The 21,291-nt window shown below is 37.3% G+C and overlaps 2 protein-coding genes across 3 annotated transcripts; one reads left to right on the top strand and one right to left on the bottom strand.

Moving 5' to 3' along the window:
- The first annotated feature begins 968 nt into the window (after nucleotides 1-968).
- Nucleotides 969-11,696, top strand: LOC105252838 (cGMP-specific 3',5'-cyclic phosphodiesterase). Of its 2 annotated transcripts, none has more exons than XM_011260434.3 (13): nucleotides 969-2,868; nucleotides 4,437-4,631; nucleotides 5,167-5,495; nucleotides 5,822-6,067; nucleotides 6,337-6,694; nucleotides 6,916-7,085; nucleotides 7,346-7,568; nucleotides 8,200-8,274; nucleotides 8,346-8,384; nucleotides 8,724-9,005; nucleotides 9,556-9,932; nucleotides 10,099-10,535; nucleotides 10,636-11,696. In XM_011260434.3, the coding sequence occupies exons 2-13, from the start codon at nucleotides 4,578-4,580 to the stop codon at nucleotides 11,271-11,273; spliced, it is 3,228 nt and encodes a 1,075-aa protein (XP_011258736.1). In that variant the 5' UTR covers nucleotides 969-2,868; nucleotides 4,437-4,577; the 3' UTR covers nucleotides 11,274-11,696. The 2 variants fall into 2 exon arrangements, with proteins under 2 accessions (XP_011258736.1, XP_019883579.1); XM_020028020.2 differs by having other exon boundaries at nucleotides 969-2,930.
- Nucleotides 11,697-15,872: 4,176 nt separating this feature from the next.
- On the bottom strand, nucleotides 15,873-19,908 carry LOC105252837 (golgin subfamily A member 7). The gene is made up of 4 exons (XM_011260429.3): nucleotides 19,631-19,908; nucleotides 18,965-19,024; nucleotides 18,533-18,697; nucleotides 15,873-18,403 (listed from the first exon to the last, which is right to left on the bottom strand). Exons 1-4 carry the CDS (start codon nucleotides 19,637-19,639, stop codon nucleotides 18,113-18,115), a joined length of 525 nt encoding a protein of 174 aa, XP_011258731.1. The 5' UTR covers nucleotides 19,640-19,908; the 3' UTR covers nucleotides 15,873-18,112.
- Nucleotides 19,909-21,291: the final 1,383 nt, after the last annotated feature.

Below are 21,291 nucleotides of genomic sequence, written 5' to 3'. Positions count from 1 at the left end.
CATACCAATGCTGCTTATTTTGTCGACAATAGCAGAACTAATTAAAAGTTCGTAATTTACGTAATTTACTTTTAACTGTCAATTCATATCTATTAAAATAGATTTTGAGAATTTCTTTCTAATTTTCCTTATTTTTCATATACTCTTTACGATATTAGAAATTTTCATCAATATGTCCATCGTAAACGCAAGATCGAGAACCTAAGAATCGCCTCTCGCTTAATAAAAAAAAGAATCAACATTTAAGAGGCCATTACAAAGGATCTGTGGCCAATGATTACGTCGAATATCAAAGGGCATACACGTGTGTAAAGAAGTATCTCATTAATTTTGACACTCCAATATCAATACTCGATGATATCGAGTGGCTGCGGCAACTGCAGTTGAATTTTACAAAAATATCATTCGAGGGCTCGTCCTCGTCAATGTCGGAGGGTTGAAATCCACCACTATCGCATTAATAAACGTCGATACTCGTTGCAAATTTCTCGATTTACGCATTAGGCACAGGTGTTCGATTATCGGGGTATCCGCGCTCGTTAGCTTCCGCGAAGCGCGCGCGGGTAAGCGAGAGAAGGAAGCGGGTCGATCGATCGAGCGCGGCATCATCGGCATCAGCCTCGCCGGCCGGCGCTCGCGAAATTCCGAAGCCGAAAATCTGTCGCGCGCGGGCGGCAGGGGATGCTGCCTGCGTCTGGCCTGTTCGCCTGCCTGCCTGCCTGACTGCCTGACTGCCTGACTGCCTGACTGCCTGCCTGCCTGCCTGTCTGCGTGCCTGCTTGTCCGGGATACTCGCTCTCCGCCGGCCGTTATCGATCTTTCCCGGAGGGTTGAGAACGCGCGCGAGAGAGAGAAGACGTCTCCTCGGTATTCCTGCCGCACGTGCGCGCACACACACATACACCCGACGGAGATGTACATACACGCGTAATGTACGCGCGCGCGCGCAGCTTCACCCACACCAGCTGCGGGAGATAAGCGTCCGTGAGCATCCGCGCACACGCGCACATCGAGCGTGGCCACCTTACCACGAAGACGATGAGCGTTGGTGTGCGTCTCGCCGAGAGTGCCGAATGCACGAGGGAGATAATTCGCGAGTACGTAGCACTCGCACCACGATAAACGTCACGTGTCCTAATAGAGAGATGTACGGAGTACACGGGAGTATGATCGCGGGGATAACACTCGGATGAGCGTTCGATGCGACGATAGTACACCCCAAGACGATCGACGGACGACGCGCGCGGAGAAGAGAAACCGTGGGAGGCTCGAACGCGTAGCCAGCCGCGCCGCTCTCCTCCTCGAACCTACCCGCGTCCGCCTGACCCGAGAGGAAGACTTCAGTAAGCTCGGAGCTTTCGATCGGTCCGCACGCCATTCGACGTCCTCGCCGACCATCGTGTCGCGTCCCGGCGCGAGACGCAGCCGTCACGCGATTAGTGCTGCGTGATCGTCCCGGACTCCCGGTTTCTGTCGAATCCTTCCCGGGGTGTCGGGACGAGTCTCCTGAAATTAGAATGAAGATCGAGTGGTGTCTCGAGCGGATGCAAGTTGCGGAGGGTGTTTGCGAGCTGATCTTGAATCGTGACATTAACAAGACGGGCTGATTCTTCGAGGGGATGATGTCGTGAGTCGTTTGCCCCGTCGAGCTAATCGAAGAGATCTCCTCGACTTGTCGCTAGACGTCGATTGCCAGCCAACCAGTGCGAAGATCTAGAAGCCTCGTCTCTCTTGCGCGAGAAGTGGTTCTGTCGCGAGAAGGAGAAGGATGAGGAAGACGAGTTCGCGAGGAAGATGTACCGGTCGATGCGGTTTCGAGCTGATGATCGCGCGTTGATTCCGTTCCGCGCGAGAGATCGGAGCGATTCTACGATAAATAACTCGTGGGGAAGGCGCGGGGGAAGGGCTTTTCTATTTGCGAGGCCGACGACGTGGGGACGATCGAAGCCGCGTGCGGAGGAGGCGATGATCTCGCTCCCGGAAGCGACCGGAGATCCTCCCGTTTAAAGCTCATCGATCACGCGTGATCGCGACGATCCTATGGCTATTTTGACGAGGATGATGATATAGAGGGGTTCTAATCGGTCGATCAGTTTAATACGCTGAAAAGAGCAAAATGATATAGCAAAGAAATTATAATTAATGCGAAAAATAATGCAATGAAGTAAGAAAAGCACAAATCGATTGCGTCTGTCGTCGAGCGTGAAAACTTGCGATGGCAAAAGCGACGCGATAGAAGGACGATGGAGAACACGCCGTGACGGATATATCGAACGGCGACGAACTTGAACGTGAAAAAAAATACGCGAGTCACGAGTATGCGTCTGCGTGATCGCGCGGCGACGTTTCGCATCTCCGAATTTCTCTAAACGGCGGTCGCACTTTCATTCGACGAGCTTCCGTTCGGTCGATCGCGATTGAACGCTTTCGGAAGCACGTTGCGTTCGCGACGGATGCGACGAGGAAAACGTAACAAACAAATAGTCGACGTAATAAACAGTCATCTCTGACACACGCTTGCAAAGAAGGATGTTGACGCAGTGACAAGGGTATGTCTAATATCAAGAAAAAATTAAAAATAAAAATGAATAAAATGTGCGACTCGTGTGTACTTTCGTACGTTCGATGACGCTTATTTTAAAGATAAATAGTGACGGATTTCTCTGGGAAAGTGGTTGTAGTCTGATGAAATAATGTCCCTTGGATGGATCCGTAATTGTCGACGAAGGACTCCCGGTTGTACGTGAAGGGAGAGCTTTCACGTGCGAGAAACTACGAGTGACATTTTGCAGGAGTGATGGCTATTTCGGGCCAGACACGCGGGTGTGCTGCATTTATAAGACGATCCTCGCGAACGATTTACCGCAGGTGAGCAATGCAGGTGGCTGTGTTTGCGCTGATCGAGTTGGCGTATTTACTCTTGGTAGCGTGTAAGTAAGCAATCAAATTCGCGCACCAAAGATTTCTTCCTCGCAAATTCTTAAATGTATGAAATGTATAACAAGAAAATATGTAATATATCTAGAAAATATTACATGCATGTATATTTATATTTTTTGCGACATTAATTTGAGAAAATGGTCCTTTTAAATATAATGATATTAAATGTATAAACATACCATATCGAATAAATGAGCTATACATTGTAACATGTGATCCACTAATAGCTTTCGAGAGTTATAAGTTACTAGAGGTAAAGGGCTTTTATTAGATCCAACTTTATGACGCAAATAAGCTACGAAACGTGCCTTATTCGTCATTTAAATATAATTTTAAATATAATTTAAGAAATACCTGTTTATATATCACATATAAAAACATATATTTTTGTTTTTCAAAAATTCAGTAAAATAATAGTATAAATTCAAGGCACGTTCGATAGTACGTGCTTTAATTATAAAAATAACGATAACATATAACTTTATTTATCGTAATATGATACATGCGACGCATTTCATAAAAAAAATAATCATGATATACTGCACGATGTGCTTGAATGTAATAATACATTCGCAATATTACATATCTACGCATGACATTCCAATTATCCGCAGTCTCGGTTCCAATTTAGCGGGTAAAATGTCGGAGTCACGACAGCGAGAGATGCGCGCGGGAAGGATAATCATCGACAGGAAACATATTAACAAGGGACTTAATGCGAAGCGGTTATTCTCGTTGAGAATAGCAGACGACGGCGGCGGCTGGGCGGCTTCTTCATGAATATTGAATCGCATAATTTCATAATTCAGTGATTAGACGTGGATTTCCCCGGTGGGTCGTTGCCTTCGATCCCCCTCCCCCTGCCGCCCCCTGCTCTCCCCCGCGAGAGAGGACGAAGTAAAAAAGAAAACGCGCGAGGGGAAGAATTAATGAGGGAGGGAAAAGAGTCCCAGCGTACGCGAATTACACGAGTCGTACATGAAATATGAAATTTATGTAATCGCCCTTTGGGCCCTTGAAATTTGTTAACGACATCCTAAACATTCACGTATCATGAGGTCCTCAAACATTTTCTAACAGTCGTTACAGCAATTCGAGAAATCGCGAATTACATCAGCGTAAATTATGTTAATCAAACGCAAAACGATAATATGAAAGGTTTAATTCTTTACTTTACTATCACTCTGTATACATATTCATATATTAAAAACCGATACGAATTAAAGAGCATTCGTCTATAAATAAAGCGTTATAGCGGCTTTGCGCTATAACAGTGACAATCATGTGGCTGAATCTTTGTTGACGCGTGTAATATTGCGAATTGTTTATTTAAATTAATCTAATTCTCGTTATTCGATTTATTTTTGTCTGCTGATAAATCACAAAGAAAGGAAGAAAAAAACATCACGAGCTCATAAAATAAAATATATATAATAATGAAATATAATCGAAGAAAGAGATTTCGCGTCACGCAGAAATCGCGAATTTTTTTTCAGATACGAATTTTCGGGACCCGCAAAGTTAACGACGGAAAATGATGAGATGTGAAGCTTCTTCACTTTAGCACGGCTCTCGCGACAGACATAACTAAACGTTCCTATTACGCTCGATGCATATAACATTAAGCTCAAGGTGATATGGAAGCGGAAGACGAAGTGGATGATGAATTGTCAGAGACTGCCGACACGGAAGTAATTAAACAAGTAGCATTAATCTTTTTTGTCGTCATAATTATACAATTTTTAATAATATTTAAATAAATCAAGAATACTTTGTGAAGCAGTCCGAATATTTTAACGAATATTAATAATTTAAAAAAAAAACATATAAAAAGAAATGTTGAAGTACTGCTTTAGATACGTATTTTATAGAAAAATAATTCAAAAAATATTTATTTTTTTTAAGAAATATGTAAATCTCATAAAAAAGAGCTCTGATATATAAAAAAATTAAAAATTATATATGTTTAAATAATAATATCCAAATAATTAAAGAAAAAGAATAATTAAAGAACTAATATGTAAATATCTTTGAAATTATTTTTGAAAAATATAACCGCGAGTTCTGCTCACAAAGTAACAACATAAGCCAATATTAAATTCAATTTTTAAATATTTCTTATTTCTTATATCGTAAACTATATCGTCAGCTATATATCAAAGATAAGATTAAAAAATAAATATTATAGTATATAAACAGATAATTTTGTTATAATATTTTTTGTAGGCAAATCATAACAACAATCTCGAAAATTTCGAAACGATGAAGATCTCTACGAAACCGGTGTCCGATAGGACGCCGGAGAAAAACGACTGTCCTTTAGTGCGCTCCTCCAATCCTGAGCAATTGGAAAACATCGATTCCATCGATGATAGTCCCGGAAAATTAAGAATGTCTGCGCGACCAAAATCAAAAATATCTCTAAGTACAAGTACAAAGACTGACATGAAAGAGGTTGAGATCGCTAAGCTGTGCAAAAGTAAGAAAGTCAGCTGTCAGGATACTATACACGAGTACGATGAGGATGACAACCTCACTATGGATAGAGTTGGAAGGTAATTAATTCATATTAACTTCTTTAGTCCCCCCCCTCCCAACAAACGACAATATTATTAAATTAATTATTTTTAAAGCTTTCTAAAAAAAATTTAACATTAAAAACACATTTAAACGTTGTCCATATATTAGATTTAATGAATTATTTCAAATTATTTTATTTTTTTAATTATTTATGCAGACATATTTATTATCATTAATGTTATATTTAAAAAAATAAAATAAAAAGATTCATTGAACTTGACATTAATAAAGTTTTACGTATGGAAATTTGCACATATAAGTTTTCGCGTGCATTATATAATCAAATTTTTGAATGACAAAGATATCTGGAGGCGAATCCCGCTCTAGCCGAAACGTGGCTGCGGGAGAAAGCGAGCGTCCAACTTCGGCAACGATTGCAGAATACGTGTGCAAACAATAGCATGCAAACGATAACACCAAGGGTCCCGCGAGTACAACAAGAGGAAAGTCTTCTCAATCGTGGGAAACGCAACAGCGTTACATCCGATCTCTTTCAAACATGGTTGGCCTCGAGCTCACCTGCGAAGCGCAGCAGGAGCCCCAATAGGTAACCCGTGTAATAATAACGAAATAACGTATCGTAGTATCATACCTTCATATTACACAATTAAATCGTATTATATTAAAATAAATTGTTATATATTGCCTACATTTTTTTCATACATATTTAAATGAAATAATGGGCGTTGTTTAGTATTACAAAATTTTTTTGAATTTTGTAATACTAAATAATGCCCATTATTTCATTTAAAATTTTTAAAATTTTCTCTATGGCGTCGTTTTGCAATTAGAATCATGTACTATCATCTCTTCTAGGACTCATAGCTCGCTGATGGGTCGTCGCGAGGAACTTGGCAAGCTTGACGAGAGCGATCTGTTCATGGAGTTGATAAGAGATGTTGCAAACGAGCTGGATATAAACATCCTATGCCATAAGATCTTGGTGAATGTCGGCCTACTTACTCATGCCGATCGCGGCAGTCTATTTCTAGCGAAGGGACCTCTGGAAGATCGGTATCTCGTGGCAAAATTGTTTGATGTCAGGCAAGACACCGAGCTCGAGGAAGCCGTTCAACGGGCGAAGAACGAGGAGATCAAAATACCGTTCGGAGTCGGTATCGCCGGTTACGTGGCGCAAACCAAAGAGATTATCAACATCAAGGATGCTTATAAGGTTTCTTACATCTTATACGTGCCCTCCGGTTTTATCGATTCGCCCCGAGCCACTGAAGCCTTTTGATTTAATCTTACGACGTTAAAATTATTACAAGCGATAAAAAATAATCGCAATTAATTCTCTGAATAATTCCGTTTAACGGCCAATTAATCGACGATGAGTCTTACGCCTTCGATGTTGTTGAGATTAAAATGGATTATTCTGTTGACATTTATCAGGATCCGAGATTCAACAGCGCCATCGACATGCGCACCGGATATAAAACGACGTTGATCCTATCGATGCCGATCTGCAATTATGAAGGCGATGTCATCGGAGTCGCTCAAATCATCAATAAGACAAACGGCAACAACGAATTTACTGACAGAGATGTCGAGGTGTTTCAAAGGTAAGTATAAGAGAGGCGAAATTTACTGTAGAAAATATGTGAAGAAAATATGTAATCGTACTTGTAATAATAAGTATATCGGATGCTTAAGCAGACTCGTTTAGAGCGAAAGCATTAACTTGTTACATAATGATGCAAGGCCAGTTACAAGACTATGTTGTAATTGCCTAGTACGCAATTATAATCGGCGCCGCGCGCGATCGATACGTTTATTAATACAATCGCGCATCTAATTTTATCTAACGTATCGATTGTCATAGATACCTCACGTTCTGCGGTATCGGCATACAAAACGCGCAATTGTTCGAGCTGTCCGTGCAAGAATACCGGCGCAATCAAATCCTCCTCAATCTGGCGAGAAACATATTCGAGGAGCAGAACAATCTTGAGTGTCTCGTTACAAAGATCATGACCGAAGCGAAGGAGCTCCTCAAATGTGAGAGATGTGCTGTTTATTTGCTCGATTTGGATTGCGGTGAAGCAGTAAGTGTGTTTTCCATTAGTACACTGAGAAAAATCGTTTGATTGGACCAACAAGATCTGTATCTGATAGAAAGCATTTTGGTTAAACCAAGCAGAATTTCTAGTTATCATAATAAGACTCAATTTCTTATAACTAAAACGTTTAGATTTTACTACAAGAATTTGGTTAGTATTTTCTAGTTGGAATTATAAAACTTCTTGTTATATTAACTAAACACGGACATCATGGATACACATGTGATGCCATTTTTGTTGTAAGTTTATTACCAAAAAAATTTGGTAAATTTAACAGGAAGAAATTAATCATACTCATTTGATAATTTCTAAAAGAATTCTGATTCGTCCATTTTCCAACAGACATACTGGTTGAATCTATCAGATTTTTAATTAATGCAACCAGATTTTTTTCTCAGTATAAGAGAGATTTTAAATCCTTGTGGAATATACGTCATTGTTGAATTGAAATTTGAAATTCCATGATAAGTCACCATGGAAAATCTAGAGAACGAAATTAACTACGTGTATCGAAAACAGACAGACGCGTTCAATTAGCTGAATATTCGATTAACCAAACGCGTGGCTCGCGTGGCTATTAAAAGCACAATAAGAGATGCAAAGTCTCATATTTTAGGGGCATCTCGAGAAAATCGTCGAGCGGCCCGGGAAATCGGTGCAAGAGAGCAGAAAGCCGTTGTCGAGAAGAGAGGTGAGTGGCACCGTCACGTGTTACTCGAATTCGTAAGTCTGATGATCTTTTTCTCTTTCCTGGCGGCTCAGAGCAACAATATCGACATGGAGGACATTTTTCAACAGCACGTAAGTGATCCGATCGATTTTACAAATATAAATATAAATCAAATATAAATCAAAATGTGCAATTGTTTTTCAGCACTCTCCGATGAAGTAAACCGATATTTCATCGTTCCTTCGATTTATTTGCGTCACGTTAATCAAATTTATTTGAGAATTGAATTTTCCTAACAGCAGAAAATAAATTTCAATTAATTAAAATTATTAAGTCTAGAAAATATTCATATCAAGTAATTTGAGAATAATGTTACTTGAAAAAACAGCATTAAAGAGATATAAAAATGAAGTTAACGATTGAAATATGTTGCTCGATCATTTTTTTTATATTATCTTCGTTTTCCTCAGACATTGACCGAAGATACAAAATTCACTATGGTCTTCGAGATGGAAAACGAAACGCAGGAGGCTCGGATCTATCGGCCAAGCAACAACGACCTATCGAGTCCTTTGGGACAAATCGCGAGATACGTCGCCGCTACAGGTCAAATTCTCAATATTGGTGACGTCGCCACGTGGTTGAAGAAAGACGTAATGGAGAGCAGAAGAAAACCTATCAGGAGTATCCTGTGCATGCCGATTGTTAACGGACAGAGGATTGTCATCGGAGTTGCTCAATTGATCAACAAGGTTTGAACTAATCTCCTTTTCAATTTCTAATATTATAATACTCCAGAATAATCGTGAATAATCTATTATAATCTATTGTTGATAATTCGCATCATAGATACTTTGCATTTAATCTTTAATAATCCTTAATATAATATGCACGCTGCATATAACATGTACGCGATTATTATGTTATTGGTTTTTTGTAAATATGTTGCTTAAATATGCAAATCGCTAAGTATCAAACAATGATAATTTATGCACGTATGTTTTCGCATATTTCGAAAGAGAGAGAGAGAGACATGCAATTAAAATTATATAAAATTAAAATTATATAAAATTAAAATTATATAAAATTAAAATTATATAAAATTAAAAAAAAATATAATTTAAAATATAATTAGATTATTCATGTTTTTAATACCAATACTGCCAAAGAGATAAAAAAATATACATTAAAGAATGTCATATAAATATATCATATATGTATAAGAAGATAAAGCTATCTTCTTTACAATAAAAAAATCATTGCGAATGATTAATTGTTAACGGTGAAAAAAATTCCTTGCAGGATAACGGTACGTCTTTCACCGACTCGGATGTGTCGATATTCGAGGCATTCGCCATCTTCTGCGGCCTCGGCATTCACAATACGCAAATGTACGAGTCCGCATGCAAGCTGATGGCGAAGCAAAAGGTGGCTCTCGAATGTTTGAGTTATCACGCGACCGCCAACAACGAAGATGCTCTGCGACTCGTCTCCGACACCATCCCCTCCGCGGAAACATATAATCTTTACAGTTTCACGTTCATTGATTTCGATCTCACCGACGAAGATACGTGTCGCGCTACCATTAGGATGTTCAAACAGTGCGATCTCATACAGAAGTTTCATATACCTTACGACATCCTGTGCAGATGGATACTCAGTGTAAAGAAAAATTATAGGTAAATATATATATTTCCATCTCATTTTACACCTTGCAGATTTTTTTAATTACATTCATTATGCTAAATTCAGTTTTATCGTTTAAAATAACATTTTTAAAGATACTAAAGTACATAATAACATCATTTCAAATAAGATTATGAAAGTAGAAATTATTTTCGACAGGCCAGTGAAGTATCATAATTGGAGGCACGCGTTAAATGTCGCGCAGACGATGTTCGCGATGCTGAAGACCGGTAAAATGGAGCAATTCATGACCGATCTGGAAATTCTCGGTCTTCTGGTCGCCTGTCTCTGTCACGACCTGGACCATCGCGGCACCAACAACGCATTCCAAACGAAAACGGAATCTCCATTGGCGATTCTGTACTCGACCAGCACGATGGAACACCATCACTTCGATCAGTGTGTCATGATATTAAATTCCGACAGCAACAATATTTTTCAAAGTCTATCGATGGAGGATTATAGACGCGTGATGAAGGTCGTGGAAAGCGCTATCCTGTCGACCGATCTAGCGATGTACTTCAAAAAGAGGAATCGTTTCATGGAGGTGATCGACGAAGGTGAATTCGATTGGCAGAGCGAAGAGAAAAAAGAACGTAAGATTCTTTGATGTTCTATTTCATATTTGATTTATTCCCTAATTTTTTCTTTATCTCAAATATGACTAATTAATTAATCTTGATTGTTCTTTCGCAGTGCTATGTGGTATGATGATGACAGCGTGCGACGTGAGCGCGATAGCAAAGCCTTGGGATGTGCAGCATCGCGTGGCAAAGCTGGTAGCCGATGAGTTTTTCGATCAAGGCGATCTAGAGCGTCTACAGCTCAACCAACAGCCGGTGGCGATGATGGATCGCGAGAGACGGGACGAATTACCACAGATGCAGGTCGGTTTCATCGACGTCATTTGCCTGCCGCTCTACAAAGTCATGTCGGAGACATTCCCATGGATACTGCCACTCTACGAGGGTACCATGGAGAATCGAAAACATTGGCAGGACTTGGCGGAAAAAGTCGAGATGGGACTGACGTGGATCGATCGCGACACAATCGAGGAACCGGTAGAAGAATTCGTCTCTTATGAACCTCGAGATATCGAATTCACGGTTACAACGCTGAATTGTGCTCACGCTGACAAGAAGGAACAAGTACCGGAGAAGTCGACACTCGGTAGATTCGCTTCATTGAGGAAGGGTGGACGTACGTTAAGCAAAGGAGTCCGACATCGTATCAGCAGGTCTCTCTACGCTAGAAGCAGTTCGGAGGACGCCGGCAAATCGAAAGCGTTGCTCCCGGAAAGAAAGAATCGGAACAAACTGTGCCTGCTTATTTGACGGCTAACTTCAACAACGCTCGAGAGCATTCCCGAATGATGTCATATTAATAAGCGATGATTATATTTGGAAATAAACAAATATTTCAATGCGCATTGCGGTTTCTAGAGATCGTGGAAAATAAAATTTGCCGATGCGATTGTCTGGAAGCTAAACACATTTTGATGGATGAACCCATGACTGTCATTAAAAAAAGAGCTTTAGGATGAATTTCTAAAAAATTGCTCTTAAGAAAATAACATTATTTGGTCTAATGAAGTCATCGAATTACTCTCGAAATTACTCTCATGAATAACTAATGCCGGAAAAGTTATTTAAAAATATTTTAGCTACTGTTGCAATAGCGAAATATTTATAGGAAATGAATCCTTTCCGAAAACTCTGAGGAAAAAAAGAACATTGATATTTGTAGAAATTGTCATATCACGGCTACTATTTAAAATTCAAAATGATTGGTAAGATTTAAAATTAATCAAAATAAAAAAGAAATAGGAAAAAAAACAACAGTGAGGAGAAATAATGATTATAATAAATGTCACAATTTAAAAATTAAACACACAAAAAACGAGTTTAATTAAATTTAGAAAAATTGTGGGAATACTGATGAAATATTGTCAAAAAAAATTACAAACTAAAAAATATCTCAAAAGATTAGTTAAAACGAAAGAAAATTTAAATTTTTATTAAAAAGAATTAATCTTAATTTTTCATTCATGATTTTATACTCGCTTCATAATATGTATGAATATAAAAAAAATTAAATATCTTGATATTATTTAATAGAATTGAACACAAATTCAAATTAAGGTATTCAAAGAAAAACTTGACATTATATTAATGCGAAATTTATAATACGTGAAACAAGAATATATAACAAGAAAAGAAACAAACATATATATTAACATAATTATCGAGGAAGGAAATACACAAAGATGTCTTATATTGACTCTGACTACTCTTTATGCCATTGTCGGACGAATCAAAATCCGCAGTAATAACGTGACGAACTTTCGCGGTACAAAATCGACGAACTGAACCTAAGCAAAAAAGAAAATAAAAAAAAAAGAAAAAGAAAAGAGAGAAGGGAAGAATATTCGAGGTGATGTCTCACGAAAAAAATCGGATCCTGAGAAGACTGTTGTTCGTAGAACTTAAGGCGATAATACATAGACACTGTATTACGTAAACGTGTACATTTAGTCGATGGCTAGGTAACTAGAGAACTTGACGGTCGGTCGTTGCACCTCACAACGACATTGCTCATAATCGCAATCCCGTAGAGCGCGAGGAAGTGTGCTACATGTGTGCATGTGACTACGTTGGGCGTCGTCAGATGATAACGATGATGATGATGATGATGAAGAATTCAATTTTGACAATCTTTTTGTATGACATCTCGATGATATTCTAGGCTATATGTATTGTTCGGCGGACAAAGGGATCGATGACGTGATGTTTTGCAGATCGAGAATGTGCTAAGTCGGACTCGCGGACACGCTGCTCCATGATATGCAATTTAAATTAGAAACGAGTGCAATTTTTAACTGCTTTTGTTATTTTAGCTCTCCCCTCGCAAAGCGATCTCCGCGATAATAAAGATGAGAATTAAATTGATATGGTTAAGATAAAAAAAAATTGCTCAAATTGATTTCTTAATTTTAATCAAATCCGTGTTCTTAAATTTTTTTAGCAGAGTTTCGAGTAAATAAATTCAAAATATTTTAAATTTTGTAAATAGAAAATCTCGAGTAAATGCATCTAAAATATTTTAAATTCTGTAAGTAGCGAAGAGTTTCGCATTTACAATTTTGTAAAAACGAAATCTGAAGTAAGTAGAATTAAAATGTTTTAAAATCGTGTAGATAAAGAATTTTAACTCTAAGCGCAAAAATTTCAACGATTTTAAATTTTATAAAAATATATAAAGAATATATTTTAAAAAAAAGGATAAAGCATACATACAATCACGCGCAATCTTCAATTTCGTATGTGAGGAAATAAAAAATTTTCTTTTCTTTTATAGAACTTGTATAGCTAATTTGCATATATATATATTTGCGAACACGATCGCATATTCATCATTAACTCTCTCGTCATATATATGTACATAACGAGTCATATATAGGTGCATAGCGAGCGGCGGCACTTTGGTATCGCGGTTAATCAGCGCTCGTAAACGGAGGCAATGATAGGATTAAATCGTGCACGAATGCAAACCGTACGTAATCCGTGACGCAAGCATGAACGCGAGTCCACCGCGATTATTTCCAGCTCGAGTTTTGTACATTGACCTTTCGGGAGATCACGACAGAACGCGACTATTACGTTCGCTCATTTTGCATTTCCGTTATTCCGCATCATTACGCGTGTCCTGATCGAAGGACGAATCCGGGACAATTTCAATGCGCGGAGATAACATTTTTTCTTCCTCTTTCATTCGAATTATCGCATCGATTAAATTAAATGACAGATATCTCGGATGGAAAATATGCGCGTACGAAATCAGTTCTTACGGAATTTCTCAAGCGCATTGCGTTTTCGGATACGAGTCTGAAAGTTAAGCGACACGAGAGTGAGACTGGTTTCTAGTCTTTTGATATAGCTGCGAATCAATATGCCTATCAGAAATTGTTGCACATGGTCAAATAAAATCTGGATGTGCTCAAACAGCCGCGCGAATGTGCCGAATTATTTTAAAAACCCCTTGAGAATCAAAGTAAAATATGATTCTTACGAATACGATTCTTATAAATACGCTATTAATATTTAAATCTTGTTTTAAGCTGAATATTATACAATATTCGCATTATTTTAATACAAAAAATTTAATATTACAAAATCCGAAAAAATATTGTTAAGAAAAATTCATCTTAGGAATAATAATTTGTTTCCATTGTCATTATTTTAATAAAAAAATTAAATATTACTATCTGAAGGAAATGTCGTTTAACTAAAAAAAAATATGAAAAATTAATTGTTAATTTTTTCCATCATTATTATAATTCAATTAACTTCCTAAGAGCTTAGATCTTAGTTAGTCTAAAAAGTATCAAAGATAAAATATTAAAAATCCCGTAGAGCTTCCCATCAAATACCCTTTCTATTTTCTTTCAGGGAGAAAAGCTTTAATATCACCAATCATCGAACTTAAATTTGATTTCGTATAAACTTGAGGGACACTAGGTTTTTCACAGTTTCTACTCACGGTTTCAAAATGCTAATATTATAAATGACGAGATATAGAAATATAACACATACCTGATGATGATACATACCTGGTGTATTCATTGCGCTTTCACTACACATGTACTTCGAGGAAGATGGAAAGGACAAGAAAGTGATTTGACGATGATTTCGAGCTCGACGAACTCCACTCTAGGATGGCACGCAGAAGAGGATTCCGATGCTGAAATCACGATACCAGATAACAACGATAAACAACGACGGCGTTTAACACACGACACATCAGAGACACTTTACAAGAAACATTCGCGTTAATCTTTTGTGCGTAGAAATTCCCTTCGAAATCGCGAGAAAAGTATGAAGCGAATTAAAGACGCATATCATGGTATTAACTGTTATTCAAAGATTCGATATTGCAATTCTCGGAAAATCGAGACAAATCAAAATACTTCAAGCAAATCAATAACGAATTAGACGAAATAATGAATCATTAGAAAAAAACATAATCGTTGCAGTTTAATATAATGATACCTTATTTAATGAGATCCAAGCTTGCAGACTCCAGTTTGGCGGGAAAACATGGCGATGAAACGATACGTAACATCGAAGCGGATCGTGGTTACCGAGATCGCAATACGTATAATAACGATCGCGAATAATATTCAAATTACAAAAACACTTTACGAGACACTTCCGATAATAAATTCTTCGCGCGCGAGATTCACTTTTATAACGATAACGATCGCGGGAAATGTACAAATTTGTTACGATCCGCCGTGACGCGTTCCGTGACTGACTACGATTTGAAGATAGTCGAGAAGTACTGCTTGCGATTTTCAAAGTATCGAAGTGATTTCACCTACTTCCTCCAAGATACTAAAGAGGGCGTAGCGCATGATTAATTTTTCAAATATTATGAGCGGGTTTTTTAAATATATCACAGACTATGTTTATATATCTATATAAATAATCTATATAATAATCATATAAATATGAATCATACATATAATGAAATAAATATAAAAGCTATATTATATATATATATATATATATATATATATATATATATTCCTAAACAAAATTAACACAATTTTTTTTCACTTTTTCTTTAAAAGCTGATTGAATTTAAATTTTAACGAAAAATTTTAAATAAAAAGTGAAAAAAAATTATGCGTTAATTTTGTCCAGGAGTATATATAATATAGCTTTCATATTTATTTCATTATATGTATAATATATAGATATATAATCTATATGCATAATTACATCCTGCAATTTGTAATTATGCATATGTTATACATATGTTATATAGACTAAATAATATGCTTTACATCATATTTAGGTGCTATTATATATCTCCAATAATGCTACAAGCCAAACTATCGGCGGGGAATTAAAGACAGCCTTAAAGCAAGATATGTATGAGCTCTTATGCCGTTTTAATTATTAAAACATTTAGAAATTACACTCGTAACACGATGGTGTCCTTTACATTTTACGGATCATCAATCCAATATTGGTCCTACTAAATTAAATTAAGTATAAACAACGATTTGCTTCCTTTTCTTTTTCGTGTGTCGATGATTAATCCGCTATATATACATTATATGCAACATACGCATGTTGCATATAGTCAGAGCACCGTGTACGTCATATTGCGACGTGTAAAAGAATTAGGCAATAAAAAGAAAATCTTTCCATAATACCGCTTTCTGTTTCAAAAATCATGTTTCTTTCATTTGGAAAAATCGGCGGGTCTCCTTCAGTCATCTCTCTCTCTCTCTCTCTTTCTCTTTTTCTTCGATGTTCTCTAGCTCGTACGAGATTTCTTCTTCTACACACTCGTCCATGCTAGGAAATCGTACCCCAAGGCAGTGACACGCTGATTTGGCAAGATTCTTTTAGCAATACGTCGCATTACAACGTTAAACGGGCGCTCCGCACGCATTGTGACCAAGAACGAGAGAGATCGTTCGCCATTTGTATGCGATACCGCAATAAGTATATCATAAATCGCAATCTAAACTTGGTTCGACGTTCGCGATCTATGCCAATGCTTGATCAAGTGTAATGCTGTGTTAAAGAAAAATATGTGTTTTTCCTGACAACATTTGTTGTGACACTTTAGGCTCCCAAAGTGCGAGTAAAAGAAAATAAATGTGGACATGGTGTTGCGTCGTTGTATCGTTTGAGATCATCATTTACAACTAATTAATAGAGTAGAGAAAACATTCAGTATATCGCGAACGAATCTCGAGGACGCGCAAACGGAGATCGGCAACGATAGCCAACGGGCTTTAGTTTTCACTAAGAGAGCGGGCTAAAGTGACGAAATATCTCGTGCTGCATCGCAAATGGTTTCGGCTTATCCTTGATCACAATGCCAATCAACTTGAATTCATAATCTATTTTTTGCATCACCACGTTTATGCATTTTTTCTTTTTTCTCTTTAGCCAATCCTCGGGTTTTCCTATAGCGCAATGAGTGCTTGTGTCAATAATTTCGATCGAATTCTATTTTCTTTTGTCATCGAGAGACATCCATTCGCGCCGAAACACCACAACCGATATATATACGTAAGTATGCGAAATGACTTATGTTTTTTTTTGCACGCGAATACATAAGCGCAATGGAAGATACATCGCGGAAGATGAGAAGAATTTGGAATCATTTGTTTGAGCGTTCATCGAGAACGGAATTCATTGAAGTTTTCGGCTAGGTTTTTCGGTGGAATCTCTCTGAACAAAACATACGCACTGTAGAACTCGAATGCCATCTTTTCGTTAAAAATAATTCACGCAAACACGCATTTCATTCATGTCTTGTTAATTAAATGCAGATGATACGATAAAGTCATAAATGAACAGTAAAAAAATATGTAGACCCCATTGTATATATGACGAATGTTGCGGCTCGCGATAAATAATTTAGTTGTTTACTCACGTATACGAGTGCAAACAACAAGATTACTTTCTCCTTCTCCGCAACCTTTGATTTGCCATATATACTTCATATATACTTTCGTATGTTACATGTTCTGTACGCAGATAGAAAATTGAACTTATAGAAGTGCCACGGTTTCGTTACACATCCACGCGCTTCGATGCATACTTTCTCTCTCCCTAGAGAAGAAGCTGCCATTTAGGATCGAGACACCACGAACGCCAATGAACACGAGACTCTCTCGTTGCAATTAGGCCAACTTTGTGTAAGCTTGTTATTCTAATTAGATTGACAGGTAAATCTACAACAACAATAAAATCTCCACAAATTAGATTCGCTCCTGCAATATCTCTTTTTTGTGTGGATTTTCGCGCACGTATTTTATCGTTATTTACGATATTTTTAGGACTAAGTACGACTAAGTTCGACCCGATAGCAAGAGAGTTTCAGCTCATTGCGCGTATATTCGGCAAGATAAATCGTGCAAGATGCACCTGAGGCGACCTGCGGCTTGCAAGATACCACCGTTGATTCCTTCCAGTTTCGCAGGATTCCTGCACATTTCGTAACCGGCTCAAACCAACCGGTATGCCCCGTAGTCGTGCCGACAGGCACTCACGAGCGCGTGCATGTCCGTGATTCTGACAAGATAATGTCCAGAGTGCTGCGCGGGGGGTCACATGAAGAACTCCCTGGATCGGCTAATATGCAGTCACGACGCAGGTCTATCCAATACCGAGATCTCTATTAGCCTAAGTCCGCGGGTCGTTGGATCTGTCAGCAGGAGGCCACGCGGCTTGTACACCCGATCATTTTGCTCGCTGACGAATTTAGCGACTTTGCGCAGACATTTCTCATAATGCGTCTCGGTACATATGCTTATAAGATATCCCGTGAGACAATATAGGCAGCTCTCACAGTAGGTGGAACAGCTGGCACGCTCCGCTTCCGCGAAATAGTTGTTCAACTGATTGATTGTGTACTCGAACAACTGTCTGTCCAGCTAAATCGAGAGATATGTAATAAGTATTTCTCAATCATCTCTTTTCTGATTTTCGAAGAAAGTTTCGCATTAACCACGATTTTTAGAGATTATAGAGATCAAAATACTTGAGTCATCTCAAATACTCACTCTACTTTCCAGTTCTGTCGGAAATCGGGTTTGAAATTTAACCATCGTTCCTTCGCTGTAGTCACGCTGTATAAAAACCTTCTGACAATTCTGAGGAGGCCCTCCACCTGCCTGCCCTCGTCCTGCAGACATGTCTTCCAATGGCGTGAGGGCAGCATGGTTGCTCTGAAAAAATGATACAACCATGTATATTTTGATCTCATATTAGAAATATATGATTAAATCTGTTTTACTATTTATCTATTTAATCTACTACTTGATTTTTCACGCATATATAATATATGTATATATAAATATATATATATATATATATATATATATAATAAATTTTTATCCATATTAACTAATAACAAATAATAAATATTGATACTGCATATCATTTTTGATTTTGATAATAACGTTAATATTAAATTCTTTTGTACACTAACGTACTTTTTTCTCGTGAACAACATCTTCAGGCAGTACACATAATGACTTCTTCGAACTTGTACTCTATAAAATAAAACGTAATATTGATGTATCATACAATTCATCTTCAAATCTTTTCATTTAAAGATTTTATTGCTTTAACTTATCCCCATTTTTTCACAGACATCATGACATATGCTTCATATCTTTTCATACATTAGCTTCTACCAACTAATATATGCATACAACATTGTATGTACATTGCTAATATTAAGAATAGTCATTATTTGACATTAACATCAGCTCGCATACATTGACATACTTTTCTGACATTATTGACCCATTTAAACTGTACTCCTGACAAACTCTTTAATCTTGTTGCGCACGAAATACAACTTAATGATAACACTTGGAACTTTAATTTCTCGTTCGAATTATCTCATATTTCCTTTTATTTTTCTTGGAGCTAACCACAAAACCGCACCCAGGTCTGGTCTGGAAAATCGCGAAGATAAACAGTCGCGTTCTCGCTCGTCGATTAAGGATCGAATCGGCGGACAACGGAAAAATTTGTGAGGAACGAATCGTCAGGAGCAGACGAATGTTGAAAGAAAAAGCGTTTTCGGAGGATTTGACAGCCAGGATACGGGAAGCTTCCGAGCGAGAAGGAGCAGAGGACGGAGGACTCACCAGTGGCATTTTGAGCTTCGTCTTGCCGGCTGTGCTGTACGCTTTAGACGAAAGTCGAGCTCGACCCTTGTCGTCGCGCTCGAGGATCGTGCACCCGGTTTCTCAGATCGACGATTATCCGCCGAGGTAGTCGTAGGACCAGCAGCAGTGCACACGACGGATCCACACGACTCGCGATCGCCATTGAAGGATGCGCGCGCAGACAAACCATATAGCGGCCAGCTGTGCGACTCGATTCGCTTGCCGCTCCTTTCCCTCCTACGGCACTTTCTTATTCTTCGCTCTTCGTTCAACTAAAGAAAAGAATGAGAGTCATGGCCTGCTTTTAGATGATTCTAGAGATCCTAGGGTCTCTAGATGATCCAGATGATCCCCGAAAGATACGCCCTCTGTGAACAAAAAACATGAACATAAAGTCATTAATCCACGAATGTTTTCAGTGGGTAATTCATAATAGACACAATTTTGGTTGTGTTCCGTGCCACGTGCATGAATGTCGGTAACACATGAATGTTATAAATATAAATTATTGCAATGTAATGACAGAGAGAAGACTGAGAGATGTCATGGACCACTTTTAAAAGATCCCTGGAAGCGATATTTATATTGTGGACATTAAAAAACTACAAAACCAATGTCCACGAATGTTTTCAGAGGGTAACATATATGTCCCTTTGATAATATAAATAATCTAAATAAAAATATAAATAATTTAATTAATAATAATTTATTACTAATACTAATCTATTACTTTTCTAGACGCGATCGCGATCAACATCGAAAAATTATTTGCTGTATTAAAATATGTAAAATAATATAATATAAAATATATAATATAATATAATATGATATAATATAAATATGTATCGTTTATGTCAAGGTCGGTATTGTCTGTTCGTCATCGGAATATTTTACGTACTTTAACATATTTATATTCTATTATATTATAATTTAAAATATAATATAATATAATACAATAAAATATAATACAATATACTTCGATATGACGAACGGACAATAACACGATGTTCGGCCTTGACGATGTAAACAATAGCGCGCTAGTCATACGGTGTTGGTATTATTCACACGGCGACACTCGAGCAGTAAAGATCGTAGTGCGAAATACGTTGTATATTCTTAAATTAATTATTCATTAAACGATTATTATATCATGACTTTCAATTATATTAAACTTTCGATTCTATAATTCATATTAATATACATGTACTGCGTATATATTTCAATAATGAAAACAACATTTGTAATGAATTAGTATTTAATTTGATATCATAAAAACGTCGAGCGAATCATACTTCTCTATCCCTTATACGATATATTAAAATGGATTTCTCGTATTTATTCCCCGATCGGGAGTGCCGTGCAAAATGTCTCGCGATCGTTTCTATATATATATATATATATATATATATATATATATATATATATATATATATTCTATATATGTTCTATAAATAAATAATTTTATAATATATATTCTATAATTATTATATATATTTTATAATTTATTTTTTAATTAAAAGGCAAATTAATCGGGATTTGAAGCTTGTTTTTTTAGAAGCATATCTGCATCTTTCTCTTTTTAATCGAAAAAAAAGAAAGATGTTATATATAGATAATTTTTTAATTATAAAATAAATTCC

This window comes from Camponotus floridanus, unplaced genomic scaffold (assembly GCF_003227725.1).
Source record: "Camponotus floridanus strain SB8 unplaced genomic scaffold, Cflo_v7.5 scaffold1, whole genome shotgun sequence".
Lineage (NCBI taxonomy): Eukaryota > Metazoa > Arthropoda > Insecta > Hymenoptera > Formicidae > Camponotus > Camponotus floridanus.
Note: the sequence above shows the minus strand (reverse complement) of the source record. Positions and strands in the feature narration are given on the sequence as shown.